Consider the following 21,974-nt stretch of genomic DNA (forward strand, 5'->3'; position numbering starts at 1 on the left):
GCGCCGGTCATGGACTTTAGAACAATACTTTACACAAGATAGATTGGATGCTTTGCTTAAAAATCTATCGAACTACGTTGTGTATAAATATCGTTCCGTTCTTGTTCTTCTTAACTGCATGCTATTAAATTAAGGCACTTTGACATCTGTTACTATAGATCGATATGGTGTGCTAAGCTCCAAGACTTGGTTACATTTCGAGAAATGTGTTGCACCTGGATGGGTTAGGACTAGGAAAGCTCTATTCAGTAAAGAGAGGTGGAGTGTAGCTGTATTCGTCTGCTCGGTTGAGGAATAATTGGGTAGCGATGTTGCGGGGTAGGTAGGTCAATGCCGAGGTGAGGATGGTCTTTTAACGTAAGAGGACTAGATAGTTCTGTGACCGCCATACGCAGAGAGATTGATCGAGTACTATGCGCGAGGTCTTAGAAATATGTGTAGCGTTGGTATAATTTGATCGTCTTTATGTGTTCGAGAATTAAGTGTGAATGGACGTGCTGAGCAGTCATCTATGAATGGTCGCAATGATACTTGCAAAGTAAAGGTTGTATGGTTTACCTATGATACTGAAATTAAGAAAACAAGCTGTCACGTGATTGACCAGTGTTGGACTTACCGTAAAATTTTTCGCCATATCAGCTGTGATGGATAATATTAGAGTAGATCGGTGGTGTCCTATCCATCACATCTATGCATTGGGTACGACATAATGTAATGATTGACTGACAATGCTTGCTTGAGTCAGGGGAGAAATTTTGGTTGATGGATCGCAACTTCCAGGGTTGCTAGCACCGAAAACGGTGATCCTGTACTTGTGTGAAATAATGACCAATCACTAGAAGTTGAATGCAGAGTTATAAACTATTCGGTCACTGCGACATATGAGTTTCAATATAGAGGTGGTCAATCACTTTCGAGGGAAGTCGCTACAACGCCAGCAGGCTCTTCTATCTTCCTTGTGTTGTGGCTGTCCTTTATTTAAAAATCATTCAATGTTATGCTATCGACTGTAAGAATATGATTTAAAGGTGCAAGGTATAGTTTCCTGTGAGAGGTCGTGAATCAGTCCGCTGTTTAGAATCAGACAGTGACTTAGAAGTCGCAGCAGAAAGACGAAATGCTCTGCAGTGTGCAAAAGCGTGTTAGAAAACACTGTCTGAACAAGGGCCAGAGGCAGCTTCTCATTCGCTTAGAGTATGGGTGATCAAACTTTAAAGGGGTCTCCGCAGCATGTGTGTATATTTAATATGATCTCGTTCATATAGGCATCTGAAGTTTGAGGTGTCGGATTTGGTGAGCTGTTAGGAATTCTTGGATGGTTGGACTCTGAGTTATTCGAGGGGGGGGGGGGGGGGGGGGGAGTATTGTGAATTCCGTTTGTCCGCGCTGCTGGAGGTGGATCGCATTGGTGCCTTCGCGACTTTTTCATTGTTTGATGGTAGAGGATAAAGACGATAGGGTGTTGAGGATCTGTTGTACTTGTACCTAGTTTGAGGCGTAGAACATTGCACGCATTTCCGGCGAATGGTCAAAACAAGGTCCTGTTGTAGTAACTGAGATCGTTCTGTTTATAGACAGGTTGCAGAAGGTAATAGATATGTCTTTCTCCAACTTAAACTGCAGAGATAAGGTGGGTGAAGATAAATCCATACTCATCTATGCTCAGAAAGGGAGAATGCTTTTTTATTATTGAGTGAGTTTTGGCAGCGGTGAATATGGTTTTATATATGCGAGTGGAAATTGTGAGCGAAGGGTGAATGATGTCGGGTACGCTGGCTGGGGGAGACACTATTTACATGTCCTGTTGGAGATGCAAGGGGGAGATAGAGATCCGCGCTATTCAGGAATCCATTTGTGCACTGTACGTCGTTAGACAATAGCTGGAGAGCAGGTATAGGGAGAGCCCACTTCAGCATATGCTGGTCCTGGGGCTGAGTGGACGGCTGTTTAGATGGACAGCTATGTGGCTTTGACATGCCGCCGGCGGCGCTCGGACGCTCGCTTTGTAAGGCGCTATGGGATTAGTTTGAGCATTTAGTACTTGTTTCGGTGGTTATTGGATTAAGAACTGTAATATTGAAGGTCATGTCCTCAGCGGGACCGCTGTGTAATTGAGTAAGAGTGTTTACGTATTTGAAGATATGTTTCGCGAATGGTGATGTTAAGTTGATGGCGCAGTTTAGCTACCACTGTAAAAAAAGTAGCTGTCTGCTGCTGAAAGAAAGAAAGGGATGACCTTGCCCCCAGACTTGATGGAGGAGTTATTAGATAAGAGCAAGTGATAGTTGAATGATGCTATGTGTTCGGATATAGGAGTCTCTAAACGGAGGGGCGAGATTTTTTTTTATGTGGAAATTTATGCAATCTATAGATAGTGAGATTCGACCGCTAGTGACAACAGTTAAGAGCGGAAAAATAGGTACAAATCGAACGCTGGCAGAATGTTGCGGCAATGGTAATAATATTTAATTGAAGGTGGAAGCGGTAAAAATGGACCAGGCTTCGAATATTGTCGTATGTGCGTGATGCTCTATATAAAAGTTTGACTCTTTAATTGCGTTTGGTATTTCTGGGTGTGTGTAAAATTAATTTTACTGTTGAATGTGAGAGAAAGATGAGTTGATTGTTGTTTAGATAGAGGCTTCGTTTGTAATTCGAAAAGAGGGGATGAGAATGGTAAATTAATTGATGGGCATGGTTTGTGGGGTGATATATGAGTGTCAAGATAGGGTTGAGGACGTTTGCGTATGTTGATGGTGGGATGGGTGGGAGGTTAGGTGTGGTGGGAGGTGTAAATTATATCTTATTTATAAAAAAAATGCTGTAAAGTAAGAATAATGTTGAGAAGGTTTTTAGATGGCTGGTCACACGACGAGGCAAGAGCAGGGATGTGTAGTTATGTTTAGTTGAAGGGCCGTGTAATGTCGTGTGAGGAGCAATGTGCAGTGTGCTACAGTGTCATAGGAGGTAAAGACATGTGCTGCTATGATGTGTCTAGCGTATGGAGGCTGCACTTTCGAATTATGCTACGTTGATATAAAGTTGACTTTCACCCGCGTTCGGTGGTCGCGGCTTGGGATCGCGGTCCTGGACGGACGTATGTGTGTGCTTTGACCGCTGACGAGCGCGTTGACCGCGCCAACTCACGCTTGCGGAAGCCGAGCAGGGGCTGTGCGAGGTCTGAAATCAGACGGATGGGTGACTTCACGATCCTGTGGGCAGGGTGCAAAGTGGGGGTACCTGCGCACGTCTGCTGAGTTATTTTGCGAGCGGATCTGCAGGCCCTGCTATGCGTTATTAGGATAGTTAACGAGTACTGAGCGTATCTACACATCTGTGTGATGTATTATTTATTAGCAGTTTGCTATAGTGTTCACTGAAATTATGATTGGGTGCGTGTCTGTGGGCTGTGCAACATGGCCCAGGGCACATCTGGGATTCGTGTTTTGTGATAGCGTGATAGATACACTGTATGGTTAAATAAGTTGTTCGAAATAAATAAATAGAGTGTTCTCAATGATTACACGCGCCTGCAGCGCAGATCAGAGTGATTGGTTTTCCGTCACCATCTCGGTTGCATGCGAGTAGTAAATCTTTCCCGGCCGCATTAATCGAGTGTGTCAACGAGCTATGAGCTATTCTGAGAACAGATGTGAAGGCAGGTCCAGACCTGAGACGCCGGCGGTATACATGAGAAGAACAATGCAGCTTTCACATGTGTCGGCTGTCACGAGCGCTCGGAAGCTGAACTTGGCTGGAGACTCTGGAATCTCCTTCCCCGCCGACCGCACGCGCGCGCGGACTGCCTTGGAGCGGAATCTAAGGCGCATAGGCGATATCAAATTCTCCGGTGATAGGTGCGAATGCGACTGTGTTGAGGTCATGTTTGGGGGAGGCCGAGCAGAGACTTTTGGTCGGTTTGGCAGCTGGTGGTGTTTGGGCGCGTCTGTTGAACTATTTTGCGAGCATGTCTGAGCACTGTGTGGTGCTTTAGTTGGAGAGTTTAAGAGTACAGAGCTCGTCTGCTGATATTGTGTACTGCATTATTTAAGAGCTGTTTGCTATTGTGTGGTGAAATTAGGAGTTGTTTACGTGTTTGTGGCCTGTGTCAGATGACCACAGTCGGACCAGTGCGGGTGTTTTGTGACAAATATACTCCACGACTAAATAAAAGGGGTCCAAATAAATAGAGTGCAGCCCTTCCTTACTTCCCCGAGCCGCACAGCGCAGTCAGAGCTGTTTTTGCGCAATAACGGCAAGCTGGTCAGAATGTGGGTGAGTAGACAAATAACTGGAGAAATTTATCTGTAGAGGAGTCACAGGTCAGGATTGGAATGAATATCTTGATGGGTGTGGTTCTGTTCAAATGGTTCAAATGGCTCTGAGCACTATGGGACTCAACTGCTGAGGTCATTAGTCCCCTAGAACTTAGAACTAGTTAAACATAACTAACCTAAGGACATCACAAACATCCATGCCCGAGGCAGGATTCGAACCTGCGACCGTAGCGGTCTTGCGGTTCCAGACTGCAGCGCCTTTAACCGCACGGCCACTTCGGCCGGCGTGGTTCTGTTGCCAAGTGTAGTGCACTACTGGAGTTCGGAAACTGCCTTATGTGAGCGTTACATATCGAAACCTATGAGAAGTAAAAGTTTCAAAAAGATATGTCGCAGATAATTAATATAAACTCGTTCCTCCTTCCATCAGGCTATGCACTGAAATTAGTTCCGAAAATTAGCAGTTGTTTGGCTATTTGGAGGTGAATGTTTTGCATTATTTATGAGCGGTTCGCATGTCTGTAGGCTGTGCTATCAGTTATTTTTAACTGTTTACAATTAGCAAGCGTGTGTCTAGTACATTATAAATGAGTTATGTAGGAGTGTTTTGCAGGTCTGTATGATGTGGGACATGTCGGTGTGATACATATACTCCATTCCTAAATAAAGTAAATTGGGTCCTCCATCCGTGGACCTAGTGCAGGGTGAGTCCGTTTACCAGAAACGTGTAGGAAGAGGTTGAGTGCTGGTGGCTTGGTTTGAAACAATTTTCTTAGGTTGGTGGCGGAAACGTAAGTGAGTTTTGTTCATTGGCAGATTTCAAATTTGGCGCTGGTTCCTAGGACGAGGAGGTGGTGGTCTGGTCCTCGAAAAGTAGTTGAAATTAGGGAGTTGAACACATTTGCATACGTATATGAAATTTTAAATTCAATTATTTAATATAGCGGGGTGGTGAGAGTGAATTAGCGAGCGTTCTCGCGACGAACAAACGCGCTGTTATACGGTCATGGTGGATTCCACTGTCGGTCAAACTCTGGCGCCAAACGTATCCTTTATCCGGCACGCGGTCTTGACAGGTTCCCTCGTGTCCGGCGTTAAGTGCTCTCGGTCGCGGAAAGATGTTTATATAGTCGGACCCTGAGGCGCCACTCGCCGCCCACCTGGCTCGCTGGCCGTGGGGGTGTGCGGGCACCGCTGGTCGCTTGACATCAGCCGGCCAGGGAGCTGCCGCTGGAGCGGGCTCAGCCGGCCACGCGTACGTCAGCTGCGCTCTGGAGTTTCGCTGTGTGAGCATGGAGAAGTCAGTTGGGACACACCTGCATGACCGTCATGTCTGGAATAAAGAGTCATTTTCCAGGTATTTACAGAAGGCTATGTCCGTCGCGTGTATGGAGGGTGTGTGACGTCAGCGGGGTGGCGCCGCAGCTATTGTACAGTTATTACGTGCACGCGAGAGCGAGTCAATTAGCGAACATATTAGGCAGTGCAAACGTGCTGTTATATAGTCATGGTGGATTCCACTGTCGAGCAAACTTTGTCGCCAAAAGTGTAGCACTGCGTCTCGCTCGCACAGGGACACGTGGTGGACTGTGAGTGCTCGGCATGGACAGGTTTGAATGTGGCGCCAAAAGTGTGGCAGCGAACAGTCGACCGTTGTGTGACTCAGCTCCGAGGCAGACAATTTTGGTGGGAAATGTGTGGAGGCGACGAATACACGTGGTAAGCGGACAAGGGGCCTCTGTGATGTCAAACTCGGCAAGTTCCAGCGTGTCTAGCGAAAACATGTTCACGACGTGCGAGCGATCGCTGGGCTCGCCCCCCGCACTAGTGGCCGGCTGCCTCACGTGACAGGCGTAGGCAGTGACTCCGCGCACTGGCCAGGGGGTGGCGAGGATTTGAACTAATTCAGTTGGAGCGCGGACGTCGTGGTCACTGCACTGCGATATCAAACATGTGTGTGTGTTGGAGAACAAGTGATGATCGTACTGCTTGAAATAAAGTCTTCAGTCCCTTCCCCCCTGCAAAATCAAAGGGCGTGAATTACGTTACTATAAGTGCAGTTTATTATTTGACGCGATTATGATAGGCTAGCAGTGAAAAAAGATAAGTGACGGAGAAAGCTCGTACATGTGATCAATTACGGTGTTGGGATTTGAACTTGTGATAGATTTTTGTTGTGGACGTAAGGAAAATGGCTTTCTCACCGAGAAAATCGGACATCTTGAATAAATAATAAATGATAATAATAAATAGAAGTACAGTTTTCGAGAGAATATCGTGTTGGAATTTGAATTTGGCGCTATTTTCTAGTGGAGGTAGGCCTATAATAATAAATGATAATGAATGATAATAAATGATAATGAATTATAATAAATGACAATGAATGATAATGAATGTTAATAAATAATATTGAATAATAATAAACAAAAGTAAGGTTTTGCAGCCATTATCGTGTTGGAATTTGAATTTGGAGGGAATTTTCTAGAGGATGCAGGTCAATAATAATAAATAATAATAAATGATAATGAATAATAATAAATAATAATAAATGTTAATGAATGATAATTAATAATAATAAAAAGACAAGTACGGTCTTTGCATGCATTATCCTGTTGGAATTCAAACTTCCCGCCATTTTTTCTCCTGGTGGCTTAGGTTAGTGTACGTAACACAATTGGGCTATTTTCGCGCCAAAATTCAAAATTCCCGCCATTTTTTCTTGAGGTTAGGTTAGTGGACATAGCACAATTGGACTATTTTTCCGCTAAAAGCCGACATCTTGGATGACGTCATGCGATGTTGCCAAGTCTACATGCCGCCATCTTGGATGACGTCATCGCCGCCATCTTGAATAAATTTGGCATCAATTCAACGTGCGCTGGCACGAAGGTTGTCCCCCTACTCGCGCGGTTAGATACGGCAAGGCCGGCCGTTGTGGCCGAGAGGTTCTAGGCGCTTCAGTCGAGAACCGCGCTGCTGCTACACATAATTGAATTCACACATAATTGAACATCGCCTTTAAGAGGTTACAAGCAACTTCCTCCCATCTTCACAACAACAAAACAGGAATAACTCAGCAGAAAAAGGTCATACATAATTTCCACACTCAAGTTTACACGGAAACAAATACAATTTACTGGCTTCGTGGTCACGGTGGACCACTAAGTCTCCGACACACGTAAATCAATAATACTTTCGAATCAGTAATCCACTCCAGAGATCTCGCACCTCCAAGATGGAGAACAGCTACTTTCCGCAGATGCAGGTCCTAGCGAACACAAAAGCCACAGGAGAAACACACAGGGCGGCCGGGAATTAAACCGCGACAGGAAGGTACGGATCTCATCGGCGACAAGGTCAGTGAAATGCGATCAGGAAAGAAATTACTCATTGGCATGTGTGTTCCAAGACCAGAGTGCCAACAAAGATACGTAAGAGCAACTGCGTAAACAACTGTTTTAGAGTTGATACTGTCAACCTTCTTGTCAACCTGACGCAAATAAAAAAGATTTCCGTTGCGCATGGTGTATATACCTTGGACTGCCGATAAATGGATAAACATAACCTAGTGCACAGCGTTTGCTTTTACACTGTAACCTATACTTGTTTATGTGTGGACAACGTAAAGGGAAATATACAGCCCAGACAACTTTCTTCCAACTGTAAGTATGTTGTAAGATTTCTAATGGCTTCCGCGGATTTCAGAGGATTCTGTAGTCACAAGTGTGGTCTATAAAACCGTTGTAACTGACCATGTTCATTCAGTGGCGTGAATATTGTTTCCAGCAGAAGACTGTATCTTCGTTATGACGCCTCATTCAAATCTTCGGAATCGACCAATACTGGTTTGACGAGGTCGGCAGGGAAACAATACGGTTCGAAATTCGATGGACAGTCAGTCTGGTTTCTATCAAAATAACAGATAAGATCCAGCTATATGCGTCCTTCTCCAGCATCTCTCAACCAACTCGACCAAAGGAATGACGTAAAATAGCACTAACCGTTATCTAGGATTTTTATGCACTGAAACACCGACGACGGGTTTTGGATCTCAGAAGCGACTCCGCTCCATATTAATTTTGTGTTAACATTAACTTCTTTAGATTTTAGTGTTTCAACATCTGAATCACTGATTAATCGTGAGCTGTCAAGAGTTGTAAATGAAGTAGCGAAACAACTAGAAAAACGTGAAAATCGTGCACTCCAGTAGAAAAAGACATGTTGGTTTTCGCATTGATTGTATCAAGATACGAGTAAACATCAACGTTTTTGGCACTTAATTGATGTGTTTCTTCCTCCACAGGGTTTCATCAAGACAAAGTACGAAGATCCGCAGGATGACTACCCCGACGTGCAGTACCAGCACATCCGGTTCCCACACAAGGACTTCGAGACAGTGGAGCGCGTCTCCAGGGTAACGCGCTTCCGTCCAGAGGTGAGCCAGAGGTGACTCGAAGAAACTAGCTTTCTGACAGGCTCACGATCTGTAGCGGGCTTCAAACCGAGTTGTCTTCTAGTGTGTGCCCGCCATTTAATACGTACTGGAGGTAAAAATTCCCTGATATTCCTTTAATGCTGAAGTGAATGTACTAATGGGTTACCAGCAAATAATCGAAGACTGTCGCAGTCAGCTACGCGCACTGCAGCTCAAATGTGGGTGCCTGGTCTAAAATTACTTTTTCTGCTATCGAAACTTTGGCGAAAAGTTTGTTGTTACTATGCTTTTGGAACCCGTGAAGCTTCAGTTCTACAGACCGTGTTACGTAATTTAGAGATAATGTCTGTCACTGTTTTAGATTTGGTCAGACAGATCATTGAGAAGACCATATGCAACATAATCTCATATCGAGGAACTGTATCAGCAACTGACATTTTCTTATAGACGGCGGACCACGCACTGCACCACTGTTATAAGACACATTCCCGACCCTATTGTCCAACACTCTGTCCAGGAATCTGTAGGTATTGGTATAAACGGCCTGTATGTTGCAAATTTTGCCCAGCCTTATCGCTTAGTACTGACTCTCGAAATCAGTAATCGATGGAAACCCAATGGAATTCGCCACCCACAACGGGCTACTTAGGTGGACATAAGCTGCCTATGATGCAGCTCAAGCCGGAAAGGAGCACAGTTCTACGAGCACTGCAAATGACTTTGTGATCGAAAGTGATTCCTTCGTCCAATTCAGTTTAGACAGTAGTCTTCCTCTGCACAATTTGCTCCTGTGCTTCCTCTTCGCAGCAGACAATTCCCTGATAGTGGTGTGTGTTGCTATATTCAGTGTCGACGGTCGCCGGATAAAGACCGCGTTACCCAGATCTGTCAGATTCGTCGGATGGGCAGACCACTGCTTCGACGGTGCTTCTTCTCTCGTTGTACAGGGGAGCATGTTGGTTCAAATATCGTTGTGCTTACCACGCCTTTTTAGGACACTGTGTCAAGGATCTCCTTAACATCTGGTATTCGACGCTGAGTCAGTTGTTGCTGCCCGTCACTAGCCCTATCAGCACACAATGGGCATTCCCAGAAATGTACTATGCAGAGCCGCCTTCTCCAAAGGCAAATTAGTTTCTCTCTTTACTTCTGGTTCGCCATAAGAAATTTACATGACCCATCAGAAAATGGTTCAATGTTTCGGAAGAAGTTGTAGGTTAGTCCTTTTTTATATGTCACCTTAGCGTTGCTGCTAGAGGACATTCTGAACTTGCGGCTATTATTCCTCTTCAGCCAGTGTATGGCTATAGGCAAGTGTGCGAGCAGTAGCAGGATGCAGGGACACACGAGACGGTGTGGCGGCGTGTTGCAGGTGCACGAGGCGGTGTTCGGGCGGCCGGTGTCTCGGTCCGAGATCTACGTGCAGCTGGCGGTGCTGCAGCGGCCGCGCAGCCGGGGCTCCATCAGGCTGCGCTCGGCGGACCCGCTGGTGCCGCCCGTCATCGACCCCCGGTACCTCACACACCCGCACGACGTCGCCGTGCTCGTCGAGGGAGCCAAGTTCAGCGCCCGCATGGCCAAGACCAAGGCCCTCGCCAAGGACTTCGAGGTCAGTGCCTCCTGTGCTAAATCACTACCTACAAATTACGTGCTACGTTTTCTACTAAGAAGACATCCACGATGAAAGATAATCCCATTCGGAACTATACACTGATGGTTTCACCATCTGACTACATGTAACGTGCAAAAAGTGTTCATCTAGAATGTGTATCACGATAATTTGAAAATGTTCCAAGAGTTCACCGTCCCACTGCCAGTCTTAATTTCTGGAAGTGCCTCAATGTCTTACAGTTACGGTATTTATTTCACACAGTCATCCATTTCTTGTCACACACAGACACACACCCACACACACATACATACATATGCCTTTCCCTGTGGCTCCACCCACTACATGCATTCAACATACACACCACCACCTCTTCCTCCCCACGTCCATCCCTCCTTGCCTCCTCCCTCCCTCTGTCTTCATCTCTGCCGGCCGCTGTGGTCGAGCGGTTCTGGGCGCTTCAGTCTGGAACCGCGCTGCTGCTACAGTCGCAGGTTCGAATCCTGCCTTGGGCATGGATGTGTGTGATGTCCTTCGGTTAGTTAGGTTTAAGTAGTTGTAAGTCTAGGGGACTGATGACCTCAGATGTTAAGTCCCATAGTGCTTAGAGTCATTTGAACCATTTGTCTTCATCTCCTCCTCTCGCTCTCTTTGTCCACTTCCTCCACCTCTTTCTGACCATAGCTTCCTCCTCCCTCACTATGACCATTTTCTCCTCCCACTCTCTCTTTCCATTTGTCTCCCTCTCTTCCTTTTCCACCTGCCACTACCCTTCTACACCTTCATCCTGCATCCTCCCTCCTCCTCCTCCCTCCCTCTCTCTCTCTCTCTCTCTCCATTCATTTCATCTCCCCTCACTCTGTGCATACCCTCCTCTATCCATTCCAACCAGTCCCCAGCCATACCCATTCATATTACTCTCTCAACATGCCTGTCACACAGGGGCTTGAAAATTATTTATTTGCTGCCAATGTGCAGGGCAAAGGTCGATGAAGCTGGCTCATACTACTACCACACAAAGTACCTCACATACAAGGCAGCCTACATGCCAGAGCCCAGAAAACCGTTTCTTGTCACTGACATATAGGTGTCACTGCAAAGCAGTTTTGATTTGACAGGACGATACCGTTTCCACACAATACACCTTTTGTGCAGGGCAGCCTGTACACCACAGACTGAGAAAGCACGTTCCTGCCCATATCTCCACTCCTTATGGAGCCAGGAGATTATCAACCCCACAGTGCTGATAGTCGTGAGGTCTCGTGTTTATGTGGTAAATTTGGTTGAAATTGATCAAAGGCTTTGGGAGGAGAACCCAGACATGTGTTTAAAAGTATCCAGACACCTGGCTGCAAATGACTTACAAGTTCGTGGCGCCCTCCATCGGTAATGCTGGAATTCAATATGGTGTTGGCCCACCCTTAGCCTTGATGACAGCTTCCACTCTCGCAGATGGCAGCCCATTCTTCACGGAGTGCTGCACGGAGGAGAGGTACCGATGTCGGTCGGTGGGGCCTGCCACGAAGTCGGCGTTCCAAAACATCCCAAAGGTGTTCCATAGGACTCAGGTCAGGACTGTGTGCAGGCCAGTCCATTACAGGGATGTTACTGTCGTGTAACCATAGCGCCACAGGCCTGCATTATGAAAAAGTGCTCGATCATGCTGAATGTTGCAGTCGCAATTCCCGACTTGCCCTTCAACTATGGGAAGCAAGAAGGTTCAAAAATGGTTCAAATGGCTCTGAGCACTATGGGACTTAACATCTGAAGTCATCAATCCCTTGATCTCATAATTTCCACGTGACACTTCGGCATGGAGTGTCAGCTTGTATGATGACTATTCGAACGAAAATGAGAAATAGATCGAAAGTGATTACTTATGGCCAACGCTAAAACTATTTTTTAAAGTTGTGTGAACACGTTTGCAGTTCCCTTACAAGTGTAATTCCCCACGACATCAAGCATATAATAGGTAGTCACGAAGCTTTAAGTATCATCTCAAAAATATCAAGCTGCCTCCATTAAACTTGGTGACGGTGTAGTCCTCTACATATTGACCCCTCATGGTGACACACTTAGCCCTCACGAGCATAATTTGTTGCCACCACGCCAGTCCCAAAAAAGCAATCTTTCACTCTCTCGGAAGACTGTTGGGTCATTGCCCGTTCAGGTACTGGTGAATACTCCTAAGTCCACTGCTTGCTTCGCTCCTTTGCCTCGAATTACAGCGATACTCCCAGCACTTGTCCTTAGCATGACAGAGTTGCCACGTTTCCACTGCTACATAGGTTTGACGACCTTCATCAAATTCAAAATGGTGTGTAAGGTGTTTACAACTGATCTGTGACTGATTTTCACTTTTTCCACTATCGCCTCGATTGTGGTACACCGGTCTTCGCTCACCAGAGCTTGCGCTCCTCTTGCAGTTCCTCGTTCACGGATGGGTGTTCTGCCATTTCATTCTCCATCATTCAGATTTACTTGACCACTCTGGAAAGATCTGCGACACTCATCTGCTGTGTGATATGATGGTACGTTGTCGACATACACTTCCACCTACACTGTATGGATTGTTGCAGCATTGTTACCATTCAATGTAGAAAAGAAATTACCGTACAAAACTCCACTTTATGAAAGAGCTGCACCATGTTGTTTTGGCTCCTGTAGCGGATTGCTGCAGTACTGTGGCGTGGGGGATGTCAGTGTGTTCAAAACGTTCAAATGTGTGCGAATTCCTAAGGGACCAAACTGCTGGGGTCATCGGTCCCTAGACTTATACACTACTAAAATTAACTTATGCTAAGAACAAGACACACACACACACACACACACACACACACACACACCGATGCCCGAGGGAGGACTGGAACCTCCGGCGGGAGGGCCCGCGCAATCCGTGACATGGCGCCTCAGACCGCACGGCCACTCTGCGCGGCTCTGTCAGTGTGTACGAGAGTTGCAGACATACAGGGTGTTAGGGGTATATGTGCAGATGATTTTATTGGTGTACTGAACAACATTACGTCACATGAGATATACTCGTTGTTACGGATACGAACAATCATCAGCTGTATAAGGGAATGACGGCAACGAAAATTTGTGTGAGACCAGGACCCGGACCCAGAATTTCCGCTTTACAGAGAGATCACCTTAAAAACTTTGGCTATTCGTGCACGATTCGTGGCCAGACCCGAACTTCCATATGTCGTCCTTGTGTTACAACCTGTTATCGTATACACATTACGTAAATTGTGTATAAGGGAGGATATTTTAATTGAAAGTCGCTCGCTGCCTGGTATCAGGGGGTAAAAACGATATTGCAGGCGCTTTCCTTTTAAGAAGAACAATGCAATATTCCTTCAGATATGCATCAGTATCACGTTAATCTGCTGATACCAGGTAGCGAATTTCAATTAAACTGTCCTCCTTTGTGCGGGAATTACTTAGCGTACGTGTTGTCACGCAGGAACGACGATATATTGAAGCTCAGGTCTGGGCCACGATTAATGTACTGAAAGTCAAAGCGGTTAAGGCGACCGCTCTCGTAAAGCCGGAAATACGGGTTCAGATCCCAGTCCGGCAAAAGTTTTCACTCTCATCATTCGCTTATACAGCTGACGGATACTAGTACTCGCAACAGTGAAGGCATGTCACGTATTTCGGAACGGCTGTTGTCGCCGCAGTGGCTGTTCCTTTGGATATCTGTGCATTTCTGAAGGAAACATTGCCTCGTTTTTCTTAACGACATAGGCACTGCAGTATCGTAGCATTACATCAGTATTTACTTTACTTGCAGGCTAATAATTATAGCTGTAGAATGTTTTTAGGTTGGTTAGTATCTCCAAGTATATGTGGGTAGAGCAAGCCATTAACACTTATTTTCTCCTGGGCAACAGGTCAAGTGTCGAACTGTGGACACTTGCACCCAAAACAGTTAGTCTTTACTGGCAGGTGTAGTCCACTTAGTGCTGCAGTTACGACCGTGCAGAAGACATCACGTAGTAAATCGTGTGACGTGTTTGTGGGCAGACAGATGCAGAGAAAAAACAATTTTCATACTGAAGTGGGTACATACTAAGGCGTCAGTCATCACAGTATACCTGCAAAAAACAAATGACTAATTAAATGTCCGCTGTGTGAGTGCGTGTTGTGCTGGCACTGTGCAGGTGCAGATGAGCCGCGAGCCAGTGCCGGGGTGCGAGCACCTCGCCTGGGAGACGGACGAGCACTGGGCGTGCGTGGTGCGCACGCTGGCCACCACCATCTACCACCCGGTGGGCACCTGCAAGATGGGCCCCCACACCGACCCCGCCGCCGTCGTGGACGCGCGCCTCCGCGTGCACGGCGTGCGCGGGCTGCGCGTCGTCGACGCCTCCGTCATGCCCACCATCGTCACTGCCAACATCAACGCCCCCGTCGTGATGATCGGCGAGAAGGGGGCCGACATGATCAAGCAGGACTGGGGGGCCGTCGCCGCCTGAGCAACGCCCGTCCCTGTACACCGTTTGTTTCTCGAAGCGCGCACACATCTCGTGTATTGCACTCGTACGATGACGCATTCGCCTTACTACCGCTGGATGTCTCTTCCGTTACAAGAAATCACAAATCTGTAAAAAGTTGTTACACAACAAGCTATTATGAATTCCAATAATGTCTCTGCGAAACTCGTTGCGATATTAAAACAATTTACCATGATATTGTGTTCAAGGCTGTGCAATAAACAAGATCCTGAATTGCTACAATCGCATGTTTTACATACAAAATGGAACACTGGGCCATGAGTGTAACAAACTCTCTCAATGACGGCCTGGGGTGTTCTATCTAGTTATAAGACTAGTGTACGATGCCAAAGACTACGACAAGCGAACGTTGACTACTGTAGCTCTCCTTGTCGCTTTGGTCAGTTAAGATCTTACACGCAACGCCTGTACGTCAGGTGTGCTGCATACCTATCGGTCGTTACCTCATTACGATCGCTTTCCTTACGTATGCGACAGTGTCTTACTAGATTCCCCTAAAAAGCAGAAGCGCTGAACCGTCTACAAACTGAGTGAGGGTATATGAAAGGCCAGTGACCTAGCGAAAACTGTTCTACATTGTTATCCTCCACACTGTTACTTAAGAATGAACATTATTTTCAGCAAAACTGAAATTGTCAATGTTTAACTCAAATTTTATTTGGAAATTGTTGGTTTGTAACGTGAAACAGACGAATGTTTGACTAAAAATAAAGAAAACGATACAGATTTATCATGTAGCATTAGAAAACACAATTTCCTCAACAAAAAGGTAAAACAAAAAACCGCAAAACAAAAATATATATCATACATCACTTCAAAATTTCGTCGCATTTATACAAAACATATTTATGTCATTCACAAACAACTTAATAACAGGAAACTCTTGCCTTTGATAATGATGAAAAATGTACTACTAAGTACGAAGTAACAAAAAAATATTATGTTTCTGCATGTAAGCTGTACTTGCATCAAAAGTAATTGTTTAGTTACAGAAAAGCGCAGATTAGTTGTTACTTATAAAATGCTGCCCGCATCTCGTGGTCGTGCGGTAGCGTTCTCGCTTCCCACGCCCGGGTTCCCGGGTTCGATTCCCGACGGGGTCAGGGATTTTCTCTGCCTCGTAATGGCTGGGTGTTGTGTGCTGTCCTTAGGTTAGTTAGGTTTAAGTAGTTATAAGTTCTAGGGGACTGATGACCATAGCTGTTAAGTCCCATAGTGCTCAGAGCCATTGTTATAAAATGCTATTTACATTCTGTAAGGGTATAAAATACACAATGGACTAACATTGATTGATGTGCGGTTCTAATTGTGTGAAAACAAACAACCAAAGAAATAAAAACACAAAGAGAAGGCGTCGGCTCCCAGGTTTTTTTGTTACGTATTCATTTATGTTTCTATCCTTACCAATTCTACCAATACTACAGGTAATTCTAGCATTTACTACCTCATTTATGTAGTGAACCAAAACTAACGAACCGTAGTATTTATGCAGTGCAACTCTACCGTTGGAATACAACAAAAAATTCTGTATTTCCCATACGAGTGCATGTTCAGCCCTCCACCTCAACTGTCCGTGCAGTCTACAGCGCGCAAATTTATAGGACACACAGGTAAATAGTGTTATGTCTACCACCTTATAAGTAATGCGTCCATGCTCTTTGTTTTTATTTTTCTCCTTTTTGTCATGTGACTTCTGACTGGTTTGATGTCGTGCTGGTCAATGAGTGGTTTTCGCGGAAGAGGAGCTTTAGCTCCATTTCAGTTGTAGCGTGCGACTGGTTCCGTTTCAATAGGGAGCGAGGAAATTTCAAACAGACGGCCTCTGTAGTCTCGGTTTAGAGTCCTTTCTCTGAATCCCGCACATGGGATGAGGAGACTATTTCTAGAACCGCCCACGCGAGCTACATTGATTTTGCTCCTATGCACTTTAAAAAACTGCTACATATCCAATCTCAGTTTAGACATAATTAAATCAATATTTTTCGATTAGAAACGTGATAATATTCTCGTATAAAGTACGTTTGCTGGAAGAATTCCCGACTTCATCTAAACTTAAATGTACCTGCTTCTCTGTATGACACGTTTCCTATGATACCACGACGGTCAGCCGAAGGAGTCAGATGTTCTGATTTACACGCCAGTTAACCGCAACAGCAGACCAGCACTAGTGTGGCGCGACCCGCCACAATTTCGCCAAGCTCTTTCTCTCAGAGTAACACTTACACCCGACGTCTCTTATTGTCCGTTCTGTATGCTTCAGTCTCTATGTTCCCTCCAATGTTCCCCGTCTACGGCTACAGGTAGTGTCCTATAAGTGATTGCCTGACGTCTTAATACATGTCACACCATCCTGTCCCTCCTTCTGGTTCGTGTTTTCCATATGTATGTTTTCTTGGTGATCCATTTACTGACACCCTGCCACCAAAAGAACACGAAGATGAAACTTTTAGAACCTATTCCTGCAGAATGTATTTCAGTTACACTTTATTTGTGATTCAGTTATCAATAAACGAAAAAAAACTCAATCAGAAGCAAAACTACTAGTATCTTAAAAGTTAATTCCTTCGTCATTGATTGCTGGTAATCTATAATTGGGTGTTTACTATTTACGGTAGCACAATGATAACTGTGAAGTGACCTCGAGTAAGCACACACTTTAACATGTGTGTTTATAAACAGCAATCCTCCTTTACTAGGTACTATGAAAACTATTTCCAATTCCTGAATATGAATGATCAGGTAGTTTATGAGAGTTGCTAAAAAAACTATATTCCCCTTGAATTAGTAGCTTAAGTGACAATCTGGCTCTACTTTTACGTTATATTTTCTTCTTTTCTAAACTTTCTACTGTAATATCATGTTCCTTTAGGATATATAATTGTGAAATAATGAAGAAAGTTAAGTGTCCGGTTATTCACAGGCGAGCAGAGGTTTCATATGCCTCAAAGATCATCTGCATAAATCAGTTCATAAGCAAAACAAAATTTCTGAAAGATATAACGGCAAAATACTGACAGGAAAACCTAATGACGGCATTTCCATTAAAAATTAAAATCGCTAATTTGATATGAAAATAGGGCACACATTTCCGATAACTGGAATTTTAAGTCACGTACATGCCTAGTAGAGGTTCCAGTTACCCTTAATAGTACACTACTGGCAATAAAAATTGCTACACCAAGAAGAAATGCAAGCGATAAACGGGTATTCATTGGACAAATATATTATACTAGAACTGGCATGTGATTACATTTTCACGCAATTTGGGTGCATAGATCCTGAGAAATCAGTACCCAGAACAACCACCTCTGACCGTAACAACGGCCTTGATACCCCTGGGCATCGAGTCAAAAACAGATTGGATGGCGTGTATAGGTACAGCTGCCCATACAGCCTCAACACGATACCACAGTTCATCAAGAGGAGTGACTGGCGTATTGTGACGAGCCAGTTGCTCGGACACCATTGACCAGACGTTTTAAATTGGTGAGATAGCTGGAGAATGTGCTGGCCAGGGCAGCAGTCGAACATTTTCTGTATCCAGAAAGGCCCGTACAGGACCTGCAACATGCGATCGTGCATTATCCTGCTGAAATGTAGGGTTTCGCAGGGATCGAATGAAGGGTAGATGGTTCAAATGGCTCTGAGCACTATGGGACTTAACATCTAAGGTCATCAGTCCCCTAGAACTTAGAACTACTTAAATCTAACTAACCTAAGGACATCACACAACACCCAGTCATCACGAGGCAGAGAAAATCTCTGACCCCGCCGGGAATCGAACCCGGGCGCGGGAAGTGAGAACGCTACCGCACGACCACGAGCTGCGGACTGAAGGGTAGAGCCACGGGTCGTAACACATCTGAAATGTGACGTCCACTGTTCAAAGTGCCGTCAGTGCGAACAAGAGGTGACCGAGACGTGTAACCAATGGCACCCCATACCATCACGCCGGGTGATACGCCAGTATGACGATGACGAATACACGCTTCCAATGTGCGTTCACAGCGATGTCGCCAGACACGTATGCGACCATCATGATGCTGTAAACAGAACGTGGATTCATCCGAAAAAATGACGTTTTGCCATTCGTGCACCCACCCAGGTTCGTCGTTGAGTACACCATCGCAGGCGCTCCTTTTGTGATGCAGCGTCAAGGGTAACCGCAGCCATGGTCTCCGAGCTGATAGTCCATGCTGCTGCAAACGTCGTCGAACTGTTCGTGCAGAAGGTTGTTGTCCTGCAAACGTCCCCATCTGTTGACTCAGGGATCGAGACGTGGCTGCACGATCCGTTACAGCCATGCGGATAAGATGCCTGTCATCTCGACTGCTAGTGATACGAGGCCGTTGGGATCCAGCACTGCGTTCCGTATTACCCCCCTGAGCCCCCCGATTCCATATTCTGCTGATAGTCATTGGATCTCGACCAACGCGAGCAGCAATGTCGCGATACGATAAACCGCAATCGCGAGAGGCTACAATCCGACCTTTATCAAAGTCGGAAACGTGATGATACGCATTTCTCCTCCTTACACGAGGCATCACAACAACGTTTCATCAGGGAACGCCGGTCAACTGCTGTTTGTGTATGAGAAATCGGTTGGAAACTTTCCTCATGGCAGCACGTTGTAGGTGTCGCCACCGGCGCCAACCTTGTTTGAATGCTCTGAAAAGGTAATCATTTGCATATCACAGCATCTTCATCCTGTCGGTTAAATTTCGCACCTGTGGCGCGTCATCTTCGTGGTGTAGCAAATTTTAATGGCCAGTAGTGTAGCTAAAATGCAGAACTGCATTCTCAGATGCAAGTGGCAGGAGGAGGATCCTTCGTGCCGCTAATGGCTGCTTCAGAAATTGACCACATAAGCAACGAGTGTATCAGAGAATAAAACAAATTTCCTAAGTGCTTAAACAAAGGAATGTGGTCCTCAAGTCGAAAGGTGGTTTGAACAGAGCAGTGTCTACCAAAACGTGGTAGTATTACCTTCCTCCGATGTCTGAAATGACTTACCGAGACAGTTACTGGAGAAACTGCAGTTTAAAATGAACTCCGGACCACGAGGCAACTTCGCATTTTTCAGATAAAAAGACCATTGACAGGGGTCAAACAAGCGATAAGCAATATGAAATCCTAAGACTGATTCGGGCTCAGGCTCCAGATCTTCCAATCTGTAGTCTTCCATTCAATGAGCCACCGTGTTGAGAGTGGTTGAGAATAGTGAACCAGAATCAGCTGACTTAATTTTTTTCACTCATGGCCTACTTTTAGAAAATTTTTTGAGCAAATATTCAGCTGCCACCGATATTGCATGTACAGAATATTTTTGGAAGATCCAAAAATATTTTGTACATTCAGTATCGCTGGCAGCTGAACACGTATGGTCTGACTGAGCCCATCCATTTAGCCGTGCGGTCTAAAGCACGGCTTTCCGGACTGGGAAGGAGCGCCTGGTCCCCGGCACGAATCCGCCCGGCGGACTTGTGTCGAGGTCCGGTGAGCCGGCCAGTCTGTGGGTGGTTTTAGGCGGTTTTCCATTTGCCACGGCGAATGCAGGCTGGTTCCCCTTATTCCGACTCAGCTACACTATGTCGGCGACTGCTGCGCAAACAACTTCTCCGCGTACGCGTGCACCACCATTACTCTACCACGCAAACTCGTGTGGTGCTTGACGTTCCCTGGGAGGGGTTCCACGGGTACCGGGGGCCGAACCGCACAATAACCCTGGAAGAGTGGTTCGGAGAGGGGCAGCGGAGGGGTGGACTGCGGTAGTCGTCGTGGGGTTGTGGACCACTGTGGCTGCGGCGGGGACGGAGCCTCTCCGTCGTTTCTAGGCCCCCGGTTAACATACAATACAATACAATACCACACAATACAATGTCCTGACTGATGTGTAAGAAAGAGCCACAATAACCGGATATTAGCTATCTTTACAAAACGATATTCCTCTTCAGTGGGCACTGCGACATCATTGGGAGTATCGATCCTTCAGTTTCAAGCACGGGGCGTGATTATATTGGGAGGTGAATGTTGACATGTGGACTTTGTGCGCCGTTAATCACAAGTGGAAAATAAATGACGCTAGGTTTCGGTAAGAGAAACCTGACCGTTCCCTCGTCATTTCGGCTTCGCTTACTGACAAATTCTACAGACAGCTCATTCACTGTGAGCTCACAACACGTGACAACTGGCTCGACCATGACTCTGCTACTGCTGGGACTGTCCTGTCACCGGCCGCCACCGTTCCACGCGGCCGGCTGCTGGTTTGGTAGAGCTTTTTCTCTACGGCTGCCGATCACTGTGCCACGTAGTCACCAGTGGCTGGTACGTGGCCGGCGCCGGCCGCCTGCTGGCGCGCACTGCCCCCTGTGGACGCGAGGGGTCTGGCACCAGTTTCGGACGACATTCACGTCGAGGAAGAGACGAAGAATCTCTCAGGAGCAGAGCCGCTTAGACCTTAGAAGTTGTGCTAGTCTTCCGTAAGCTCTCGACATGATTCGTACAACGTCTCGTCTCGTGTAACAAGTTGCGGCATTTATGCGAAGCTGCATCAGTAGCTGGTAATCGGTAGCTGACCTCACACCACGCGACGCCAGATGGTCACGTAGTGTGGGAAGACGGAACATTCGAGAGGCTCCCTATGAAGGAGCAATTGGGAGTAACCGTTCGGACGGGGCACCAAGCCGCACACCGCTCACAATTTGCTTTTGCAGATTACTATTAAATTTTAACTTCCAACCGTACCGGTGGTCTTGCTTGTACATATAACAATCATTCAATAATTTCAACAACTTTAATAATTTTTATGATAAAAGTTTGACATTTTAACGTTTTATTAGATATTGAGATCGACCAATCAGAAGGGAGCAGGGGGAGGCAAGTGCGTAACGGTGGTTAAGCGTCTGCAAAAGTCACGACCCAGACTGAAAGGTGTAAATATGTGTGTTGTAAGTGATAGGACACTGAGTGACACGGAAATGTTTAGTGTCATATTACCGGAAAGTATATAAAGTAAGTTAGAGCATATTGCCTGCAAAGAGACTGTTAATCACGTTGTTCAGGGAATATTTCGAATTTCGAAATGTACTTTTACTGGCTCTGTGCGTCTGCAGGCCATTCACGGCAAAGTTTAA

General features: G+C 45.9%; 1 protein-coding gene across 2 annotated transcripts in view; it reads left to right on the plus strand.

Moving 5' to 3' along the window:
* Positions 1–15,571, plus strand: part of LOC126203044 (glucose dehydrogenase [FAD, quinone]-like) — a 42,750-nt gene extending 27,179 nt beyond the window's left edge. For both annotated transcript variants that reach the window (XM_049937284.1, XM_049937285.1), the window contains exons 5-7: positions 8,581–8,712; positions 10,085–10,321; positions 14,488–15,571. In XM_049937284.1, coding sequence (XP_049793241.1) covers positions 8,581–8,712; positions 10,085–10,321; positions 14,488–14,802 — 684 coding nt within the window. In that variant the 3' untranslated portion in view covers positions 14,803–15,571. The remainder of the gene's footprint in view (positions 1–8,580; positions 8,713–10,084; positions 10,322–14,487) is intronic.
* The last annotated feature ends 6,403 nt before the right edge of the window (positions 15,572–21,974 follow it).

The sequence above is a fragment of the Schistocerca nitens genome, chromosome 9 (genome assembly GCF_023898315.1).
Source record: "Schistocerca nitens isolate TAMUIC-IGC-003100 chromosome 9, iqSchNite1.1, whole genome shotgun sequence".
Classification (NCBI taxonomy): domain Eukaryota; kingdom Metazoa; phylum Arthropoda; class Insecta; order Orthoptera; family Acrididae; genus Schistocerca; species Schistocerca nitens.